At 27.7% G+C, this 24,679-nt stretch overlaps 1 protein-coding gene across 4 annotated transcripts in view; it reads left to right on the top strand.

Annotated features, from left to right (window-relative positions):
* The window catches only part of LOC107438595 (uncharacterized), a 95,253-nt gene that overhangs the window by 12,862 nt on the left and 57,712 nt on the right, over positions 1 to 24,679 (top strand). The window contains exon 1 of one of the 4 annotated variants that reach the window (XM_071177465.2): positions 8,946 to 9,339. The exons of 2 other annotated variants lie outside the window; for them this stretch is intronic. In XM_071177465.2, the coding sequence (XP_071033566.2) occupies positions 9,324 to 9,339 (16 nt within the window). In that variant the 5' untranslated portion in view covers positions 8,946 to 9,323. Of the gene's footprint in view, positions 1 to 8,945; positions 9,340 to 24,679 lie in introns of those variants that run through there. One more of the 4 variants, XM_087157251.1, reaches the window with a different exon arrangement.

Here is a 24,679-nt window from a genome sequence, read left to right on the forward strand (position 1 = left end):
ATAAAGCAAAATAAATGGTAATCAAGCCTTCAATTTGGTAATTTTTCTCTTCAAATGGTAATGGTTTACCGGAAATTTCTGTTTTTTAAAAATTATAGTTCTTATTACCACACATTTAGTAACATTTACCAAGCTAAAAACTATATATTACCGGATATATTGTTCTTATACTATGCTTTAAGCTAACGCGATAAAATTACAAAATAAAAAAAAATACTCCATTTACCCATTGCAAATTTTACCAAAATCATTCCCAAAGTGATGCGGTAAAAATTTTCTGAGTTTCTTGGTGTTCCCCTAGAGCCAGAAACACGGTAAATTTTACCATATTCAGGTAGTTTTTACCCTATTTTTTCTCAATGCTTTATGTTCATAAAAACATTAAATAAAAACATCATTCGTCAAAAGTATTCAAATTCAAATAATATCATGAAACATAAAAAAAAAAAAAAAAATAACACATGTGTTGTATAATTTTTTTTTTTCAAAGATTGATTGCGACAATTTTTTTTTCTCATATTTTGATGTCTCAACGCGAAGAATAAGTTATTTCATCCTTTTATTTATATGCGATAAAAAGTAAAGCGTATAAAAAAAAAAGAATTTTTTTTATTTATTTTAATTTTTTTTTATGAGGCTTTTTTGCAAATGATGGAAGAAGGAAATGGACAAACCTACGGAAGCTAAGACATCAGTAATTAAAGCTTATTTTTTTGATTTTTTAATTTAAAAAAGATTATTGAATCACTACTCATTTTGCACAATTTATTTTTCTTTTAAGATTGCTAAAAAAAATACTTTTAACGATGTTGGAGGAAGATGCAAAGTGCAAATCATTGGAGCGGATCATTAACTGCATGCATAAGCTCAAAAATTGAAAAAAAAAAATTATAAATAAATAAAAAGAAAAATGCGAATTGAAAATTAAAGTACAGTTTTCTAATCTAAAAGCTCTCTATCTTTCCCTAGTTTAAAAGAAGAGAAATATGAGATAAAAAAACCACTCTAAAAATGAAAGATCTAAAAGGTTTTTAAAGAAACTACCGCATTTGGCGATAAATCGCTTTTCGCTTAATCAGATAAATTGCATTAAAATTGATGCGGTGAGGCAAAAATTAGAGTTGTCATTTCAGCTAAGACGAAGAAAAATATTTGGAATTGGTAAGTTATGTATGCGAATTTTAATGACAAAATATGAAATCATATTTTTTCTTCTTTTAATGTGCACAACAATATCTTTTAAGCTTTTGATAATTAGTTTTGATTGCAGATTATTATCACGCTTTTAAACATAAAAGTCATTAAGTTTTTGATTTTAGAAAATGATAATTCCAATTACCTTATTTTCAATTTTCGTTTTACTTTTATTCATAGATGTATTGATTTTTAAATGAAAAATGATTTAAAACACTTTATCAATCAGATTCTTAATAGAAAACTAATATTCTTTATAATTTTGCTAAGAATTTGATTTTGAAGATACTCCATTTAAATTTTTTATTTATTTTATTTTTTGCTTTACTCAGTCACTAATTCATGTTTAAAAACAAGTTTTTTTTTCTTATTTAACGAGCTAAAAATTATATAAATTTGCTGTTTCAATTTATAATGTTATGCAAACTTTTTACTTCCTTATTTAAATTTAAACAACAACTATAAAATATGCAATATTTTTCTTAAAATTTCCTTTAAATAAACTTTTGCTATGGTTAAAAAATTAAAAAAGCATTAGGTGAAAATGTAAGTTTTAAAAGAAATTTTTCAATATATCTTTCCAAACATAGAATTTTTTTTAAAAAAAATTATATAACTATTTTAATATTACGTCTACGCTATTATTAATGTTTTTTTTTTTAAATATAACGACTTATATTGTTTCAATATTTATCTATATATGTAAGTAGTAGATTTTTTTTCCCACGCTGTTTATCACCTTCTTTGAATTTAAAATTTATTTCAAGTCGAAACTGCAATTGAAAATATTGAAATATTTACAATCAATCGGAAATGATGGATTATATTGACCAATGAAAAATAACGAATAAATAAATTTTTTATGTGTATTTTTTAATCAATACATTACGTTTTATTGTGGGTGAAAGTAATGTTCTGGTTTGAATTAAACATAAACCTAAAAACATTGAAGAAAAAGATGCCACGCATAAATCTCTTTGCTTTTAAAGTTTGTTAGTAATATTTAAAAGTGATTCATGAAATTGAGGTTGATGTATTTTTCTTAATAATCTTTTTAACCAAAACAATGGAAACTTGACTATAAATCCACTTTTATTACAGATCTGCAATCGAATAATATATATCTATATATTTTAATTAAAATGAACAGATATATTACAAGACGCTATTGGTTTCGTTTTTGAATAGACCACCTTCCGCGGTGCCATTGTGTCAAGGCTGGGCATTGCCAACCAGAACCAGTCTGCGTCAAGGTCAATCAAAACTGTTCCGGGTCATAATTACGAGATTTTCTGCTACCGTAAGATTACATTTTTGTTAGCATAAATTAATAAGTTTGAACGACGAATGTTTTTAAAGGTTTTTTTTAGGGTTTTTCCTTTGAGGATAGGGTTTTTATTTCGTATTGTTTGTTTTCGTTTTTAAGGGGTTTCTTTGTGCCAAGGACAAAGGGACTTAATGTTCCGTTTTGAAAGGAAGTAAATAGAAGTTTATTTTTTCTTGTTTATAATATTTCGGTTAGGTATAGTTAAATTTAATAAAATTTTTTGTGTTTTTTAATGTGAAATTTTGTTTGTAGCAATTCCATTTATATATTTTCGAGACATTTAATTTGATAAATCTTAATTAATCGCTAAAAAAATAATATTTTTATGATTTAAAAAAATAATTTCACTTCTTGCACTTATAATTTTGCATTCCAAATTTTTTTTTATCATTGTCAAAATTTTAAATTTGTTCTTTGCATGTTTGGGAATTTTTACTTCATACTATTTTTCTGATTCTTAATTTTTACTTCATATTTTTCTGACATTCATCTTAGTAACATATGAATTTCAAATTCCCAATTAATGACTTATATATAGTATAGTACAATTGTTTTAATTTAACCTTTGATTTATCATCGTAATATATCTACGCATGTAATATATCTACAACATTTGTGTACGTAATTGTATTCTTTTAAACACAAATTAGAACACGCCAGAATTGTAAAAAAAATTTTAGGAAGAAAAGGGGGAGATACGAGAATGTCTATCTCTTAGCATGATGGCAAGGTTGACTACAGTATCGATCTGATTACTGTGATTTAGTTCGATTACTTAAGTTATGAATATCACTCGAGGTATTACTAAAGGTACCTTTCATAATCGTAGCTGGAATTTGAACTAGTCCATCTACATGAGAGGCAAGAGCCTTAACTGCATTTTAAGTCAACTTTCTTATGTTTACAGTTTATTTGAAATCGCTATTCTTTAGGAAGAGGGCGATTTTTATGACTGTTTATTCACATTTTACAAGGGCTTTGGTGTCAAGGGGAGAGACAATAGGTGCCTAAAGGTATCCATTACTCCAAGTTATAGTAATTCTTTACTTATACTATTGGTAAAGAAGAAGTTTTATGGTAAAGTAGATTGAGCTTTATATCTATGTAAGAGTTAGTTATTTTTTATTAAATGGAAAAAAGAGAAGAAAAAAAACTTATCAGGGTAAAAAAACTTAAATACTCGATGAGTCATTCTCGCCGATTTCCTTTTCTACTAATAGTTTCTTGGGTGGAACATAACACATAAAAGTTATTTTGTCTATTATGAAGTAATCGTGAAATTATAATATTCCAAAAACTACGTTTTTTACCCTGAATTCATAGCTAAATTCTACCAAACCTTCAGAGGAAAACAACTGTTGTTTGTAAACGGTTGCTAAAATTTAGGTCCTTTCTACTTCGAAGACTAAATTGAAGAAAAGAAAAAAACAGGGTTAAAATTGAAATTAAAAATTCTACTTTTTGTGAAAAATTCTATATAAATTTGGGCTGCAATGAACATGCTTATAATCTCACAACTTACTATGTTTTATTTAATAACCGCCATTGAACCGCCGACCCAAATTTTAAGTTTATCCAGTTCACAATTTGTAGTTTAATTTATTTTCAGGAAATTTATTTTCAAATACTTGAATATATATATATATATATATATATATATTACAAAATTGAAAAAATTCTAGTAAAAGTTTATTTTACTGAGGGATTAATTTGCTCTCATATCATTTGAATTTAAAACTTTATTTTATAACCATCGTTTAACAGCTGACCTAATTTTGGGTCTTACGACTATTAATGTTTAACTATGCAGTCTTTTAATTTTGAACCCAATGCAGGTAACAAGGGAACTCCTTAGTCATGTATTGGGTAAAATTTTGAATTCGAGGAAGACATTTTGATAGAACTAATCCGTATTTGTTTTACATGGAGAAGAAAACCACGAAAACTTCCCATGGTTAGCCTGGCGGCAAGAAGACTCTAACCAATGACCCGTCTATCACTGAGGATATTTTGCGTCAGAACTGTGGTCAGTGAGAGCCAGGTACGGATTTTTGTATCGATCAGCCATCGTTGGGATTCAAACCCGGTTCTTCTTATTGGCAGGCTACCGCTCTATCGCCTGAGCACTGAGCCATGTTTATATTCTCACCACTTAAACTATAATTGATTCTGTTTTATAGTCTACACATAAGACTTACTCGTACAAATAAATATTATACTGCAGATAAACATTATGTAACTGGGTACCGTGATACCATTGTATATGTCGTTAAGCTCTGGAAACTTAGCGAAGTTTCGAAAATCCTTTTCTAAGAACACTCTATATACATTTGGCGCAGATTTCATAAACTTCTATGGTATCTACTCTTTACTGATGAAATCATATTTACTCTAATGTTTACTTCATGTTATTGGTATCAGAAGTATAATTTTAATTATCCGAATTAATAACTAAGGAATATGAAAGAGAAATTATATTGTATCTTTTTTTCTTACTTTTTTACGGTCTGGTATTTGTTGTTAGATCTTAATGATCATATCCTGCTTTCATGCTAGCTTTTCACAAAGATTGCTTCCCGTAGTTTTAATAACAAGACAACTTCTAAAAACAAAGTTAATAATAGAATAAAGGTTACAGTAATCATTAGCTACTACTAAATTCGTAACGATGATATGCTCATCTTTAAGTAAATTTAGAAAAGATTGTTTTGGGTCTTACTGGTACCAATGGTTAATTGATAGAATATTAAAATACATACGAAAAGGAATTGTTCAAAGAAAATCAAATTCGACTTTCTTGAGCAGAAAAATTTTTAAATTTTACTTAACTGCTATTTTTCATTGGGAGTTAAAAAGCATTCGTGTTAAAATTAAAATTTTAAATAAAATTTTAAATCATAATTTTTTTTTCTGTACTTAATTACGACTCGAAGCATTGCAAACTGTGTATTGTTGCGCTATTGTACCAGTACATAAATAACAATATTCTTTTTTTTCTTTTTTTAATGCCAATACATTTATTTCTTGAACATCTGACACAGATGGAGCAGTGGTGTTCCTTTTAAATATTGTTTTGTGACACTCTCATTGCAAATAAAAATATATTTTGGTATTTTTAATTATGAAGAAAGAGTCTAATAAGTCTTTTAGATAATGATAATTATATTTTAACCAAAATATGAAAACCAAAAGAAAGTGATTTAAATTTTTCGTCTTTTAGGTTCAAAGATTTATCAATAATTGATTTCGTAAATTAAAGAAATTTCAATGTAGTATGACATTTTCTCTTAGATCTAAAAAGCTACAAATAAGTGCAAATTTGAAAAAAAAAATATTGCTTGAAAGTGAGCAGCGCCATAACCATAAATTATAAAATTTTTGAATATAATATTTTTCCTATATGTTGACCTAAATTGATAAGAAAATGAAAAAGTATGAAAAATGTGTTTAATAAAAACTCTGAGTCAAAGGTTTAAAAAATTTGTACCTTTGGTTTAATTGGGTAGTTTTATATATTTCTTAATCGGCAATTATAAAATTATGCATTATTTCTAACATTGCTTTAAGTTTATTTTATACATATTTTTGGAATTATGAATATATATTATGTTTATGTTTTAGACAGTTAGAAAAATGCTTAAGTTTCAGTAAGTCGAAAGAATTATTGTATAATATGTAACCCAATAAATTTATTTCGTAAAATAATTATAGAAACTTTAATTCTTCACCATGGGTTGTCTTATACTGTAAAAAATTCAGAGTCAAATTACAGTATTACGTAACGGAACTTCAGCTGCATCATCTTTATAAACCATTTTATCGTAAGATCCAATTTTTAAATTATCATACTATAATTTTCACTGTAATATTTAACAAGGATGATATCACTCTTGTTAAATAACCACAGCTTTAATTAATTTATCACTGTAATTAATTAATCTATCGGATTTAATATATCCCTCTAGCAGGGCTCGAAAAAACTCAGAAATTTTACCCGTCTCCGAGGACGACTTGTCCAACAATGTACTCGTCCTGCTTTGAATCTAACCCGTAGCTTCTAAATAAATAAAAATATAATTTTCTCCTATAATTTCTCCTATTATTAATAAAAATATAATTTATTACAAACATTTATGTAAATTGCACAATGAATTAATAGTTACTAGGATTACAAATACTAGGATTATATTATACAGTAATGTAAATACATAAAATGTATCATTATACAGAAAATGTATCACGAACATTAACGGGAAAATGGCCGTCCGTGCGGACGGCGGATTCGAGAAATTCGTTGTCAGCGGGAAATTTTTGACCTCCGAGGATGGGCGGTTTTTCGAGCCCTGCCCTCTAGTTAAATAAGCATTTATTTTACGGGAATTATTGCAGTAAAAATTACTGCATGTTAAATGATTTTATTATATGATCTAACGGTAAAAATAATCAGCACCCTGAATGCCGGTACTTTTTACCGTAATTTGGTCTACATTTTTTACAGGATTGAAAAGACTATTGGTTTAATAAAATTTTATTGGTTTAATTAAAATATGTTTTTCTTCTGAAAATATTGGCAAATATTCAAAAAATTATTGTTTCATTGTGGTTGGAATTTTATGTTTTTACTGTCATCAGGTTTTCATAATATAAAAGGTAGAGTTGATGCATTATTTGAAAAATAGACTGAGCGTCATTGATAACTTAAAAATGAAAGAGCATTTGTTTTCTCAACATTTCCCCCTTCCTACTCATTAGTATTCGTGAAGCAGACTAGGTTCTCTAGATCCGCTTACCCCTTTCAACCTAAGAGCAATCAGGTAGCTGGTAAAACGGTAAGCTTCGAAGAGGAGATGACCCATAGCATGACGCTGGCCACGGAAGCCGGACTTTGGAAATGTCGACCTCTTGAACCCGGAGAAAGTCAAGAGAGAGTATTTTTGAGAAACAATTTTTATTTTGTTTGCCATTATGACGTTTTCGTCTTTACACGCTCGAACGATTTCTAATTTGGAAAATTGCCAGGGGAATTTTCTTCTGGAGTTAAATTTATTTTTTGATCTTTATTTCAGATTTTTATTTTTTAATAGGGGTAAAAGTATATTAGCGAAAAAAGAATGCATTTAGTTTAAATAAAATTAAATTTTATCTCATATTTAAAATACTTAGGTAAGTTAAGGCTGCGGCTCCCAAATAGAGTTCCATGGAACCCTAGGGTTCTGTGGAAGGGTTAATAAGTTCTGCGAGTTTCTATAAGCAGGATTGATTTTCGGAACATTCAATTATGTTTAGATAGAATCCCATTATACACTAAATAATTTCATTTAGGTTTCCGAAATATTAAATAAAGTAATTTTATAATATTAATTAATAACAATATAGTGAAACAATTTTAAAAATGAACATGCATTAGTATATTAATACTTCCTCCATCCGTTTTTTAAATCAAATTAAAACAACTAAACTTGTTAATAAAAAAATATGTTTTTCTAATAAAAATTTCCAACGCTTATAGTAATTGTTGTTAGTTTCTATTTCAAAGAAAATTATAATTAAGATTAAACTGTCTAGCCTAAAACATACTTTAAAATTAATTATAAAGCAATGAAAAAAATCATTCTTTCAATTAATTTTATTTTTCAAAATAAAGTAGCATTATGTAGGTTGACACTTTCGCAACTGCTACAACAAACAAAACGATAAATAAAATTTTTAATTTTGACTTGGAGATTGCTGACTAGAAAAGCATAAAACAAAGAGGTAAAACAAACAGCACATTACACAACAAATATAAAAATCAGGCATGTATGTTTAATATTTCAGCTACTTGTTTTTTATATTTATCTTAAATATAATTTAATATCCTTAAGGAAAAATTTGAAAATGCATTCTTAAAAATTTAAATTGCATTATGAAGGATACGAATTTTAAGTTTAAATCGATAAGATGCTGTATCTTTTTCACGCAGTGTAGTTTATTAAGAAATATTTCATATTTTTGATGAGAATCAATATAATTTTAATTCTTATTTGATTTTTTAAAAATATTGTTTGAAGATATGTAATAAATTTTAATTTAAATGAAGGGAAATACATAAAACATCGTTTGCATCTAAATAGTGTATTTTTTAAATCTTTGCATATTAAAATAGCAAATTTTAGGACAATTACAAATTCCAAATTTTTTCTTCAAGACCAATTCCAACAATGACATTTATTTCAATTTAAAATTTTCTTACTTAATATGTCAAGTGACTATTATTTGTTTTTATTTAAATCACTTCAAATTATTAATTCTATCTCTTCATGCAATTGAAATGATTTTCAATTGAATGAATTCTTCCATTCTAATTGAAATGAACCGATATAATTCTACGTTTATTATATTTATTTACGTTGTCACATCGATTTCTTCAGGGAAAAAAAATGGATGATAGATTAGCATATATTTTTATCTGATTCTAAACTCAATGAATACTAGATTTAAATATCGATTACTTTGTTATTTAATTACTCCAACCGTGAAGAATGATTTCCTGTTTTTGTTAAAAAACGGGTTAAGGGACTTCTTGTCTAAGTTGTCCACTAGACTTAAAAGTCATTGATAAAATCTAGCCCACATCGATTACCAGAAGCAAGACATAGGCGGTCGTGAACTGGGAATTTAGGTTAGCGTAGGATGATTCGAAAGGGAAAGCTTGGACATTACATCATTGATTGTTATTGCAAAATTATAGTTATCTTCAAACTTTAACCGCTTATGCATAAGATTCAAATGGATTTAAAGGATTTTTAGTAGAAAGCTCGATATGGATATTTTAACAGGTATGTTTTATTTCTGGTAGTCATATACAATTTTGAATGTGTAACAGGGATTTCAATTTTTACCTGTAATGATTACAATAATTTGAAATTACTGTTATAAGTCCTTTAGAAGGAATTTTATATTTAAGGGAAGCGGGTAGGGCATATACCAAGAATTCTAAAACTGACCTTTTTCGATGTACTTTTTTTCAGCATCTAAACAAGATATTGTTTTAATTTTTTTTCTCACAGTTTATTTATTTAAGCATGTTTACACTGTGATAACTGTTAATACATGACTTTGGCAGAAGTTTAATAAAAAAAATATGAACTGAAGACTTTTAATTTTTTAAAAAGTTTATTTTTTATCAAAAATCTTTCATAACCCAAAAAATATTCATGTTAACACTAAAACATTGGTATCGCATGCAATATAATATATCCTCCAAAAATTTCAAAGCTATATCATTAGTAGTTTCTTAGAAAAGGTACATTGAAAAATATCAATTTTAGCATTACTTATATATGCCCTATTGACTTCCCTGAAACCGATACTCTAAAACTTAATAGGGTTTTGCTAATGATTAACGAAAAGTAAAATTATTGCTTGAATTTTCCTTTTAGCGTAAATCAAAATTTCTTAAATTCTATATAATTTTTCGATACAAATTACACGTTTTTAAATTTTTTTTACTTTATTTATTTTATTGTAATTTTCCACATAATTTAAATCACCATTAAAATTTAAATTTAGAATGAATCAAATATTTTCGAAATCCTAATTTTAGATTATTTATTGTAATTATATTTCAACATTATTGTCCTTTCGATTAAAAATAAATTTATTTACAAGTGTTTCTAAATAATTTAACCTGAGTACAATTCTACGTTAAACAGATAGTTTTTTATTTCAAAATAGTCAATGGATCCTTTATACCAATATAATACATTTGAGCGATTTTATTTAAAAAAATTTTATAAATATACCATCTAAACCGGAACGAAATGGAAAAAAATAGAGCAAATATTTGTTTCATTCGAAAAGTCGAATTCCTAATTTTAGTTTTTATCAGGAAATTGTCTTAGGGTACAAGGCTGTTATTACGGTGAGAAAATTTTCTTGGCTCTTTCAATTATTTGCATGAGGCAATTCGTTCAAAAAGTCGTACGGAAAATAAACTTTGAATGCCAGTGGGAAATTTTCTTTTGCCGTTTTTACACTCTCGTCATGGTATGACAAAATAGTGTCATTTAATTGAATTTTATATTACTTTGTTACGTCCATAAAAATACCAGCTCCAGTAATTTTTTCTATAAAGTCAATTTTTACCGGAACATGTTACTTAACAGAAAATCTGATATATTGTAATTTTTACAGTAATAATTATCGTGAAATTGCTGAATCATTCTAGTTATATGAATAATACTGTAAAAATTACGGTATATTACCTTTCAGGTAAAATGGAGATTACAGTAAAAGGGATTTTACGGAAGACGGATCCAAAGTGCCGGTACTTTATACCGTAATTCGATCCGGTATTTTTAACAGTTCATAAATGTTTCAGCAATTTTTGAGAAATACATAAAATTTTAAGTCCGCTTTAAATTTATGATTAATGTTATTGTGTTTTTTTTCTTCTGCTTAACAAATGCTAACTTTTTTTATTCCTTTTTAAAAATAACCTATAATGAGTAAATTTACAAATACCATAATTTTTACATTTTTAAAATACATTATTTCGATATTTCAACTCCGTTATCTTTTTAAGGTATGTTTTCTAGGTCTGTTTTAAAAATTACTCTTTATCTACACTGATTCAAGTATGTTTGACGTGTGTCAAAAAAAATATACCAACTCAAAAAATTATCTAGTTCATCTCATCAACGTACAACTTTGAAATATGATCTTAGTCTATTTAAAAATCTTTTACTCAAAAGTTAAATACAATTTCTTCAAGAATTTATTAAGTTTCAAGAAAATGTCAAAAACTGTAAGACATTTATAGTTCGCTGCATATTTTGCAAAACAACAAGCAATTTTCACAACGCAGTTGAAGTTTCCCAAAACTTTTCAAAATAAGTCCTGAATGACAATCTTTCATTTCGCCTGATGCTTTATATTGTATTTTTCTATTCTGTCCCGAAACGTGTTGACAATAAACTTTCGCTTCGTAAAATTCATGGAATTTCCTTATTCATACAGTTTTGTATGCTGTCTTTCTGTTTCGTTTGACTTTTTAGTATTGGAATGCAGGTGAAAATCTATTTTTGAAACTTTTAGAAAACAAGATGAAATAAGAGCTGAAATTAAATTTAAAGATTTAAGTTCTGTTGAAGTAAACTTCGAAACAATCTTAACAACTAAGAAATTATTCAAGTGTGTTCGTAAACTTAATTTATGAATTTTATTACTTTGAATGTTATTAAAGACTTTATATATTTTCTTTTATATTTAATAGCTTAAATAGCTAAAGATAAAAACCTCTGCTACAGTATCACCTAAATAAAATCATTTCCTAAATCGATGCTGTAAAATGGTATTGTACAATAATGTTGCATCATTTTCATAGTCGTGAAAAACATTTTCAACAGTTTGTTTTTAACTTATATATTACACCGGAAGGATCAAGACTAAGTTTTTTTCAATGACTATTATTGGCTAAACATTTTAATCTTATAAAGGTAAAATAATTTCAAATATTTTGATAAAATATTTAAATTCTTATGATTTTACGCTAGAAAATATTTAGAATGGGTTTTACTTAATAGTGATCAAAGCGAGCATGATTTGTGAAGCAAACCATGTAAGATTGCGTAGCAATCTTATATCTGGGGTTCGGGGAGCGTTAGCGAGCATGGGGGAAAGCCCACTTGTAACACTAAGAAACATTACTTCTTAGAAACTGGAAACCAACTGGCTGTAAGTCTTTTTGAGACTGCTAGAAGATGTTTGATAAAAACAGCTCTGTTAAATTTCCTCAATATAAGTCTTAAAATGGAGAGAATTTAAAAATTATGTTTTTTAAAAAGAAAGAGAAAAAAAATATTCCCTCTCAATGCAGTATTCTAGCCTCTTGCAGTATTTTGATCACAACATTCAAATTGTATGTTATTTTTTGAACTATTTTATTAATTATTTAGTTACTTACGAAAATTTTAAAACATTTTTCAGGATTCATACAATTTAAGTTTTCATTAAGATTGATTTATATTGCGAAAAGAAACGACTATACATTTCCATTAATGCTAATATCAACAGTAATTTACGCATAGTAAAATAATTATACACTTTTGTGTCTCGGATAATTTTTTTATTTTTTATTTTCCAACTTTTATATATGTTCAATGTAAATCTAAGATTCTAAGAACAAGAAAACTTCATAAAAAAATTAAATTTTAGCAATATATTATAAAAATATCTTAAAATTCTTTTTGATCTGTTAATTTATCCTTGTTCTAAAACGATGTTCTTGAAATGATTATCTGAAATTATCTAAGAAGCGCTTATGGAAATACAACATTAATGAAATGTTTTGTTAGTTTTCACCGATTTCTATTTTCTCCAGTTAAGTAACATAATAAAATCCTGGGACTTAGGAAAATACATAAAAAGCAGATTACCTTCCTTTCAAAACATAAAATTGATGGTATCAGTTACTCTTTCCAATTAACAGCGCAACAGTTTTACTGTTACTCCTGGGAGTTTATTCAGCTTTTAAAGCAAAGAAATAAATAAGAAAATATTCCAACATCGTTAAGACTTGTAAGGGATTAGATGCGTTTACTTACTTCTCAACTTATATCCTTTAAACAAAATTTTCGGGACTAAGAAAATGAGTAAAAGCTTTTGCTTCTCTGCTGTAATATATAGTACCCAGTTTATACCTCTTTTAGGATATTTATAAAAATTAAAACATTGTACGAAAAGTTAAAATATTGCCAATCGTATAAGTCCTATAGATTGCTTTCAATAGCAACACATAGATATGTAGTACGATCAATACAGATTTAAGATATTTTTTCAGAAGAGAAGAATATTAGTAAATATCTTATTTTTCTGTTTTAAATTATATTGATCAAACTTAACATTTCTGGAGAAACACTTTTTGTTTTAAGGGGAGATATTTAAAATCTACCATTATTCATATCTTTTAACATATCTTTACATACCCAATTTATGAAACAAATATTTTATCTCTATTGTGAACATATTTTATATCTTTTACTTATCTTTTATTTATCATATCTCAAATTATATTTCTTTCTTGACATAAAATAAATGTTTTATAATTATACATTCATTGAATAGGTAGTTAACATTTGTTTCTGTTTTGTTGTTTGGCATTAATTATCTATATCATTTTAACATATATAATTGGAAAAATGTATAGTTTCTTAGTGCTCAGGCCACGATGTGAAATGCTACCTAATTTTAATTATTCATTTTCTTTTTTTTTTCTATTAATTTTTTAATTCAAAATTTAAGTTTGCAATCATTTTATTTCAATTAGCCATATAATCGCTATGAAATAGTTTTAATATAAATGCATTTTTTGCCACTATATTGCCACTATTTTGCCACTATTTTACCACTATTTTGCCACTTTATTTTTATTAATTACATTTATATATGAATAAGTAAAAAATTTCATAATAATAAAAAAACATAATTTTTGTCCCAAGGTGATTTAAACAATCACTAGAATTATTTTCAATTAAAGAAATTGGAAACTGAAATATAAAATGTTATTCAGAACAACGATTTTTATTTTAAAAATTGAAAACAGCCTTGTTTCTAATAAACTAATATTACTGTGGCATTTGTTTTGCTTTTAATTCTGAACCATATATCATCAACATTAAAAAAAAACAATTTTAATTTTACTGGAATATGAATTTATTTGCGCAATAGTATTCAAACATTTTTATTTTTTAATATTTTATTAAAGATAGAACAATTTTAATGTGATAAGCTTACTATGTTGTTTTTAATAATCTGAATGATTTCTTTCTGTACCGGATGCAATTAAATTCCGAATTATGTCATATAAACTGTCAAAAAAAAATGAAGTCTAAATTTCTTCCTCATTGAATATATTTGCCAAAATGTAATTGGTGAAATCAAACTACAAATTAGGAACAAAATTTTTCTCTCGTGTTTCACTTTACCGCAAACTTTGTGATTCCACCATCGTTTAAACATGCACCTTGCGCTCATTAGAAAAGCCTACGTTGAGTAGAAAACTGACGAATTCAAGGCTCATCTTGCCCTGCCTAATGACACGTCATCAGCGACTCGTGATGATGATGATTAGAAGAAGAGTGAAGAAGGCTGCCCGATCTCTACCGCTTTTCGACCTGCCTTGGTAATAGTCGTAGGGGGAAGAAAAAAAAGTAACTACCCCGGAAACTCGCATAATCACTGCTCATTAGAATAACTAAATAAAATAAATAATGAAAAGTGAAAAAAAAATTATTTGCTATATAAAAAGAGCGCACGTGATTAACTAGCGTATAATCCCATTCTATGCACATCGTTAACTTTTAGATTGTCATTCGCTTTATCTTATGCTTTCAATTAATAATGGTTGCGTGCTCTTTTGTTTTGTGATCAAAGAATGAATATTCATACCCGAATAAAACAGAAGAGCCTGCTAAACGAGATTTCTAATATCAAAATATGCCTGCGACAGATTGTGATGTTAGCTGAAATCAATTACTTTCTCTCAGTCGAGGTTCATTAGTTAGTTTTGTCGCCACTAGAGGGCAGGGAACAAAGGGAAATATTTGATCAGTGAACTTATTAGAGGGCGTTCATGAAATTAAATTTGTTGAACTTCATTACCTTTTTTTTAAAAAATAAGACTACTTAGAGTGTTTAAGAATAATTAAGAAGCACAATAGTTTCAATAATATTTGTTCTATTTTATACGAATGCATTATTAAGGAATGTATAATTTCCTACTTAAGTAAATTTAAAATTTTAAACTGGATTTTGGTATATTTAAAAAAATTGTGGGAATCGGAAAACTCAGGTATATGTAATAGCAATATTGAAAATCGTAAAAAAAATAATAATAAATGAAATAAATAAAATAATAAATTTACTGTGTGATAACTTGAGTATCACTGGGGGAAAAATTGCTTCCTTAATGCAAATATATGATCTTGTATAGTTCGGTTGTGAGGGTTTGGTGTATTGATCGTGATTGGTTGTTTAAACGGGTTATTTGCTTATGTTAGTCGCTGGATTTTTCCGTTCCATTTCCAGTTAGCCTGGTCCTCCAAATGCGAATTCTCTTAAGTGACACATTCTATATTCTTTCAAAAGGAAATATTAGGTTTATTTCTTACTTAACACAAAGACAAGAATGAAGCAGAGCAGAAAATACTTATGCAACTAAATTGCCTGATACACAACTTATAAATAATCACGGTTGCAATAAAATAGATGAAATAATAATAAATCGAGGTTTAATACAACAGGCGCAGGAGAAAAAATCATATTTTAACAAATACGTTTTGTGATACGGTGTTGAAGTTAATTAACTTCACTTTAATTAAAATTTCAACTTATTTGGAAAAACTTAGCTCGACCTTAGCCAGCAAAATCCAGAATATTAGTACACCATCTTGTATATAAACAAACAGCTGGCGGTGAGGTCATAGGTCAGGTGTCTGCGCATTATTGATTTTTTTTTTTTTTTTTTTTGAGTTTCAAGTACCCAAATAAGACATATCTATACTGAAAAAAAATAATTTTTATGTTTCGAAATAAAAGCTCACTTAGAAAACAAATAGTGGCTCACATTGTAAGCGATAGAACAAAATACTGAACTAATAAATTCTTAACTTGAATTTTATAAAGGACTAAAATAAGGCGAGCGATATGATAATTGATATAAAAAATGCTAAATAATAATTTTGCTTAAGGATATGCAAACGATAGTTTTCTGATACAATCCTTCTTTACAGCCTCTTTCATGAAGCATAACTTTTATTTATTTATTTATCAAATTTTTTAATTTCATTTATATTTGTATATATAGTAAGAAACTTTATTTTTTAATATGTAAAAAACAACTGTTTTTTAAAAAAAATTTAAAATTTTATTTATAACCGTCGTTGAACAGCCGATCCCAATTCATTTGTTATAAATAATTTTTGTAAACATATAACTACATGAATATAGAAAGTTGCAACCCTTTTTACATACTTTGACTTCACTCATACCGCTCATAAAATTAAACATTAAAAGAGCTATTATTTCTTAGTTATTAATAATTTTACATAGTATGCAAATTATAATTATACATAATTTTACATATTTTAAAAGTATTGCAAGTATAGCATTAAATTTTTTATTTCCATATTAAAATGATGTTTCTAAGTTTAATATATCCCTTTTATTGAGAAATAATTCTCTGAAGGCAATACAATAGGATGTCCAAATAATTCTAATAATATTAAAAAAAAAAACAAGATATTTTTAAAATCTTCTACACAAATTTTCAAGATGTTTAAAAAAATTTTTTAACGGCTTCAGAAACACAAGTGTGTTAGAAAATATTTATTTAAGGTTAAATTTAAATATTTATATAGATTTGCTTGCAATTTTTCTTAAATTAAGAAAAAAGAAAATTACTTATGAGTAAATAAATTTGTAATACTACTATTTTCTCAATACTTCATATAATCACAATTGTGCTTATTATTCTATGACAGTGTATTATTGTATTATTATTCTATGACAAGTTACTTGCTATAATTTATTTCAAATTTCTGATTAGATATATTCTGTTACTTATTAATTTCGATATTTATTTGTATGATACAGTGATTACTTCTAAATTGACGGTGCTGTTTATCTTAAAAGGGGAAGAAATATGATTAGGAAAGAAAGCACTTCGAATTTTGGCATTTTCTATTCAAATTTTCCATAAACATGTAAGTGGGGGATGATTTGATATAATAGTCGGATGAAAATTAAATATTCCAGTTCTGACTGTTTTTATAAACAGTAATGCTGTTAATAACACCATTTAGTTTATCCTTAAACACTATAACAACATAAATTAAACTTTTTATAATTTATACCTGCACTAATAAGGTACATTGTAGTATTTAGTTAAAGTTTGAATAACCGACCAGAAAAAATGGCAGTTCAAGATATGCAGAGCATGCAAATCAAGTTGAATCACGAATATTTGAGTATTATTAAGTAGTTTTAGAATACTATATGAAACGAATATCGAATACTATATCGTCACTTTAAAATACTGTATCAACATGAATATTTGAGTTTGATAAATTATATAGTATTAGAAGTAATCTTACATCATTTTGTTTTACATTACAAATATATAGATACACTTAAAGGGGCTTAAGATTTAAAAATGTTTTGTCAAATTTCCATCAGAAAGGTTAACTCCAGAATATTAAGAAATTATTCACTGTTATAAAGAGAGATACTGTCTAGTTGCGTCATATTTTTTTCTTAACTATTTATAATAATATCATTCATTTGAAATAAACGCATAAACTTCAGAGCCATTTCAGCATAAAGGAATAGTTGTATACTTTGCATTTCGTACTATTAATATCTATCAAGCATAGCCAAAACATTCGGAACATTTCGAGATACAACTACTTGGAATATTTCCAGGATAAATAAATGATTGAATTCAGTATCTATATTATACCAAGGGAGAGAACGTGAACATTTTATGAATAATGAATCTTCTCAAGAAAGTGGAGTTGGTGAATAGAAAAGAACGATATAGTTGCAAAATTTTATTATTATCCTGAAACCTTCAAGAGAGCTAAATCCTGTTTTTAAATATGAGTTTAAATTTAGGGAATATAGATTCGAAAAACTGTTATTTAAATAAAAAGAATATTCGAAGATTTAGTTATATTCTAATATCAATATTTATTATAAATTGCTTTTTAAAATCAAAAATAATAATAATTTATTATCTGATACAATCTCAGCCATCGTTGAACCACCCATTCACATTGAAAAGTCGGCTTTTAATGTAGAAATTCGAAGCCTTGTAATTTTAAACACAACTCAAGACAAGAGAGCTTTTCGATCAATCAATTGGGAGGACTTGTTTTTTTAGAGTATTTTTAGAGTTATATTGAACAGAAAATATATATTTAATTTAAAATGTTGCAATTTTTAATTGTTGCAACTCCTATATAATGTGATTTTTTATGTTCGCATGCTAAAAAAATTCAGGTGTTTAAAATGATAACCATCAAAGTCATTTTGTGATTAATTTCTGCATTTTTATATATTTTATGATTCCAGCATCTCTTTAGATATAATCGACTATCAAATTTGTTTTAAGAAACGAAACGTATTGCACAATTTATAAGTTCTTTTAAATGCATCAAAAAAACTCACTCTTCAGCAAACCTGCTTACAACTATAGAAAAAAATATTAGTTTACATATACAAGTGATGCAAAATATTATTTCACCTGCATCTAGTATTTGAAAATTTGCTTGCCCTGAGCTATTTGACTTCTTTCTTTAAAATCTCTGAAAATAAAAGAAAATATTCTGAAATTGGAGAGGCATTTTCAAATATAACTGAGGATAGATTTGAATTCTGAAACGATCATTTATTTGCACATCAGTTCATCGTACTAAGAAGCTGTACAGTCAGCTTTTGAACATTTATTTTATCTCTTTACAAACAAAAGGTTCATATTCTTTCCCTTTTATATATCGCATTTATTTAAAGTCAAAAGTAAAAGCTATTTTACGTTTTGCTTCGATGTTATCATTGTTTTATTTAGAGTTGCGAATCGGATTTATTAAATGACTTCGAAACTATCGATACGGCTGAAGTTCAATATCTTTCACCTCATTTGCCTCTTTTTCCATTTAATTGAACATTTTTTTTTTATCAAACACAAACACACCCTCCTAACGTTTTATCCTCCAAACATCCTTGAATGGAATGGCGCAGAACGTTCGAATCGAAGTTCTAACCTTGTGATCTTTTTGCTAATGAGGGAAAATATGAAGGAAATGCAAGTATGTTAACGAAAAATAAATACATTTAGTTGCAATTGAATAGATTTGGATTTTTAACGAGTAGCAAGTGAGGGGAAATGAACTGATGCATTGAACCGGAACTTAGAAACGGAGAAAATTGAACCGTGGGCACTATATTGTATTGTACGAGTAACGGAGTGCGATCATTGTTCCTTGAGCGAGAAAACTTTTCCAATTAACTTTTGTTTTCTGGGGCTCTGTTCGGCATATTTATTTGTTTTCAATAAGAGTAAGTTCTTGAATTTGAGTTAGATACAATTCTTTGAAGATACTTCAATGAAGCAATGAAGTGTTTTACTCTTTCGATATGACCTTTATGAGAGGGTGATGAATTTATATTGGTACTTAAGGAAATTTATTCAGCTATTAAAAGTAATACCCTCTGCATATTTTTGAATTGGATCGTATAATCAGTCCTCAAGTGCAGAATCACAATTAATGACAGATAAGCAATTTTGAATTTCTTTGGTGTCGCCTTAGGGGATCTTGGATGGGCACTCATTATCTTTTGTTAAATTATTCAAACAAATTATCTTAAAATAAGGGAATGATGAGTTTTTTTCTTAATAATGATTCCTCTTTTTCATGTATCTGTGGCAGGTAACTTAAAGTATGAAGAAAAAAAATCTTAATGACGTGCATAATTAATTTTAAATATTATTTTGAAGTGTGATATTAAAGTATGTCTGCCAGATGAACATGACTTAAAATCGCATTGTGTTTTGACGCATTCTCGTTGGTTTTGATTTGCGGGAATAGGTTTTGTTTTTGATTTATAAATGAAGGGATGTGAGTTTGGTGTAGAGTATTTTGAATTTTTTTTACCCATAGACTCTAGGCGTCATTTAAATCGACGTGCCTAGCAAATGAAAAAACAAGCAGACTAAGACATATGCCAAAAATAATAATATTATAAAGCAAGCACTTTGACCACTAAAAATTAACGCCAGTTGCTACGTAAACTAGATTTGAACTGAGTTAAAGCGGAAGAAAACTGTAGATAAATCTTCGTTTAAAAAACAGAAAAAATCTTTATAAATTGGTAACTTTCTGAACTAATAGTTAGCCGTGCAAAATTTATTGTTGTTGAATTTGTCATGGCCGAAAATGCAACACATTTGAACGATATTTTGGTTTAACACGCACCCAAATTTTTAACTGTGATATTGTTATAGTTATTACACTATTTCTACCTTTAAAACTAAGCGTAAATTTACAATTTTAAACCCGATTTCCTGACCATAGATTATTTTACACATATAAGTCAAAGTAATGATTCAGATGTGCAAAAAAAAAAAAAAAAAAAAAAAAAAAAACATTTGTCAAACTATTCCTGCTCTAATACATATTTACTATACATTTACTATTACATACTTACAATAACATTTGTTATACAGATAATCTAGGTGATGTGCAGATTAACCAGGTTGATACGTTTAAGTTCCGAAAATTGTTTTAATTCTCTAATTACCAAAGTAATAATCTGTACAATACCTATTATGAACTTGTTAACTTAAAATTTCATCTTTGGTGGAATAGCAACAACGTTTTTGTATGCTTTATTAGCATGGTGTTATTAATTTATTATCCGACACCTAAAAAAATGGTTAGTGTTGTAAAAAAATAGTTTATAAAAGCCAAATCAACGAGTGATACCAAATTAAAACTAAAAGTTGAGGGAGAGTGATAGTAGTTGGGGAAAAAGTGGGAAAACTTTAACGATATACAATCTGTTATAGAGCACATTACTTAGGTAAAATGCTGAAATCACTTGGTTTAGCATTTTAGCGATATTTTGTTTTTTAGCGATATTAGTGGATTACCCTAGATAATTAGCTAATTAATGTGAGCATCAATATTTCTCAAGATTTTGCGATAACATAAATGTTTCTTTGGTTTCTAAATCTTGATTACTCAGTTGGTATCAATTACTTAGCGACATTTTTGCCAATAAGCTATAAGATACCTTATTGCAACGCATAGTGGAATAATAAAGGAAAACGATCCCGATCTTTCTTTCTTGACATAGATCCTGTATTGCATAATGCATACGTTTTCTTATCCTCCAGCACCTCTGAGTCGTATGCCACTGGTCACCGCAGTGGGAACTGTAATCGATACTGTAAACGACTTCCCCTGTTTCAGAAGATACTGTTAACGGCCTTGTTTCCAATCTCAAGAATGAAAAACTTTAATGGAAAGAACTTTACAGGCCTTTTTTCTACTCTTTTTCTTCCTTTCTTTTCAGAGAATCCCACTCCGTGATTTCTTTCAGATTTTTACACCATTCCTTTTTTTTAAAAAGGAAAAGACAAAGTAAGAAAATAAATAAAAGAAGAAAAAAGGTGGAAAGCAGTTGAACTTTGTTGCTCACCAAAGATGAGGTTTGTAAGGTTTTGTGGATGAACTTGTGTGGTGGTTTGCTTGCCGGAAAGGGGTAGGAGTCAGGTGGTGCGGTGTTGCACCGTCGATGGATCTTTTTGTAGAAAGGAGGAAAAGCAATTTATTTTGAGGGATAGAATGAACATGGATAGGGCGCGTCGTTGTCACGGTGATTGTTTTTTGTAGAAAAGTCTACTCAACGTTCCTGTTCTAAACTTCCTTTTTCGATCTCCAAATTTTGAAGGATTCAGTTTCTATCATAAGCTAACATCTTCAGAAATGACTTCGAGAGGAATTTTTTATTAATTCAACCACAACGGATTTTCTTTCTTATATATATGAAATATTTATTACTCGAAATGAATGGTATACTTGAAAAAAAAGTTTTTCCATATTTCAAAGTTATTTCCAATAAATCTCTTGAAATAAATGAGCTTGAAATATATTGCGTTATTACCTGAAATTTTCGTATTTCATCCATTTTTTATGAAAGTTAATACTTTTTCTGTATGTATTTTTTAATATTTATTAATTAAGGTAATGGTGGCTAAGGGGATAAAGCACTCGTCTCCCAATAAGATGACCCGTGTTCGAATCTCAGCGATGGCTGGTCCAATACCTGTACAGCGATGGCGATATAAGTTCCACCACGGTGCTGACGTAAAATATTCACAGAGGTAGACAAATCATGGGTTAGCATACCTGCCAACTTTTAATCTCTTCCATTATCATTTTCCCCAGTGGTATTAAAATGAAATTAAAACTTCAATTTTAAGCAAACAAATACGTTGTATTTGAGAAAACTTAAGTTGACAACCATGATAGTAACGCATATTAATATATGTGTTTAATTTTTGTAAGAATAGTGGTGATCAAAATGATTTAAAAATTAAGTTTATAAAAGAAAAAATAGTATATATTTACTACCACTTTAAATATGAAAAAAAAAATTTCCTGAAAATCCGGAAGAGTTGGCAGGTATGGGTTAGAGTCCTCTTGCCACCTGGCTAACCATGGGAGGTTTTCCTCTCCATGTAACTCAAATGCGCATTAGTTCCCTTAAAGATCATCCACGAAGGCAAATTTTCCCCAATCCTTGATCCAGAAGTTCCCTCCCTTGTCTTCTGGATTGGGTTCAAAATGACTTGTCTATGGAGTTGAAAATTTGTTATCGTAAACTAAAAATTGGGTTGACTGTTCAATGACTGTTATAAAATAAAAATAAAGTATTTATTCATTAAAGGACTGTTGTTTATTCAAAGCTTTGAGTACAACAAAAATTTAAACAAAAATTTGATTTCGTATTGAAAAACTCCTCATTGGTTGTTATACTTTACAACTTAATTGTTTATAGGGAACAAAAACTGCTTGTTCACAGATTTTCTCATAATATTTACGAAATCATAAGTAACATAAAAACTAATAAGTATTTAAGATAATGTATAACACTAGAACCTAATCATGTGGTGCTCAAAATTAATTTCTTAATACATAATTCTTATAAATATTCAATACAATATGTCTAAGGCTTAGTAGTAAGTGGTAACATTATTATGAATGCTTGATAGTCTTATATAAATTAAATATTGCATCAGAGTATTACCACTAAAGACCTGTGTAATTATGGCACAGTTAAGGACATTTATTTTGTGCGCATTGCAGTACGAATTAGATACTAAACCTAAGCCTTGTTGCTGAGCAAGTACGATCTAAAATGCTAGTAAATTTTCTCAATGGTGGAAGGCATTTTTTAAAAAAAAATACATCCTGCCATAGAGCTGGTAATATAAAATATTAGTTGAGGATTTATTTTATAGTTTTAAGTTAAAGAAGTGCAAAATAATTTTTAATAGAAATTCAAATACTTTAAAAATAACGAATATATATATTTTAAAAAACGCATATATAAATGCAGGCAATTTATGGTAAGACCAAAGCACATAATTATTTTTTGCAACCCAATATATATATTTTTTCACTGTGAAAAACAGTCTAAGAACTTAACTGAATAACGAGTTTATGTTCAATTATCAAATCTTATTTTTATCGAATTCTGATGACAAACACTTTTTAAGACAAGCATCTGGAAAAATACCTTCAATGTTTTGAAATGATGCTGCACATTTTAAACAGCACCACCTAGTGGAAGACGAGGAAGTTAACATTTGTATCTTGGAAGAAACGCTGAAATTTGTTATACACACATTATTTCCCACATTTGTTATTTGCTTGGAAATAGAATGTTGTTGTAATATATGACTGAGAAATATTCTGTCAACGTTCATAACTTTTTTATTAAAAAATACTTATCGAATTTTTAATTATAATCCTAATATTTTTTTTCTTGAATTCTAATAAATAGTTAAATACAATCCATCGCATCGTGATAAAAATATTAAAAAAAAGCATCACCAGGGGTCTGTTTAGAAAAAATCTGAGTCCATTAACGGACCCTTCACAAAATATATTTCCATAAAAACGAACCCTTCACAAAATATTTTAAGTTAAAAACGGACCCTTCACAGGAAGCACTTGATAGACATTTTCGTATTATTGTAAATTGGAGGGAAAAATTGACTTGTGCTGAGTGTTCTGCTATTATTAGAGCTATTTTCAAATCTACTGGCAATCGATGTATATTGCTCTAATATTTTGTTAATGTTCTTCTGCTTCAATTCTAAGACTAAGTTTGATCTCATTTCCTTTATATTATGTACCTTAACATCTTCGAAGTCAAAAAACTATTATAAAGTTCCAATGTAGTATTCTAAGAAAATATTTCTATTTCTGCAAACATCGTGTGTACATTCTTATGGAAATTAAATGATTTTTTTTTTGAAAAAAATAATTTAGCAATATAATATCCATAAAATTAATTGATAAAATATTATGTAAATAAAAGTTAACG

This window comes from Parasteatoda tepidariorum, chromosome 2, assembly GCF_982258835.1.
Source record: "Parasteatoda tepidariorum strain Cologne lab strain chromosome 2, Ptep-v5.0, whole genome shotgun sequence".
Classification (NCBI taxonomy): Eukaryota; Metazoa; Arthropoda; class Arachnida; order Araneae; family Theridiidae; genus Parasteatoda; species Parasteatoda tepidariorum.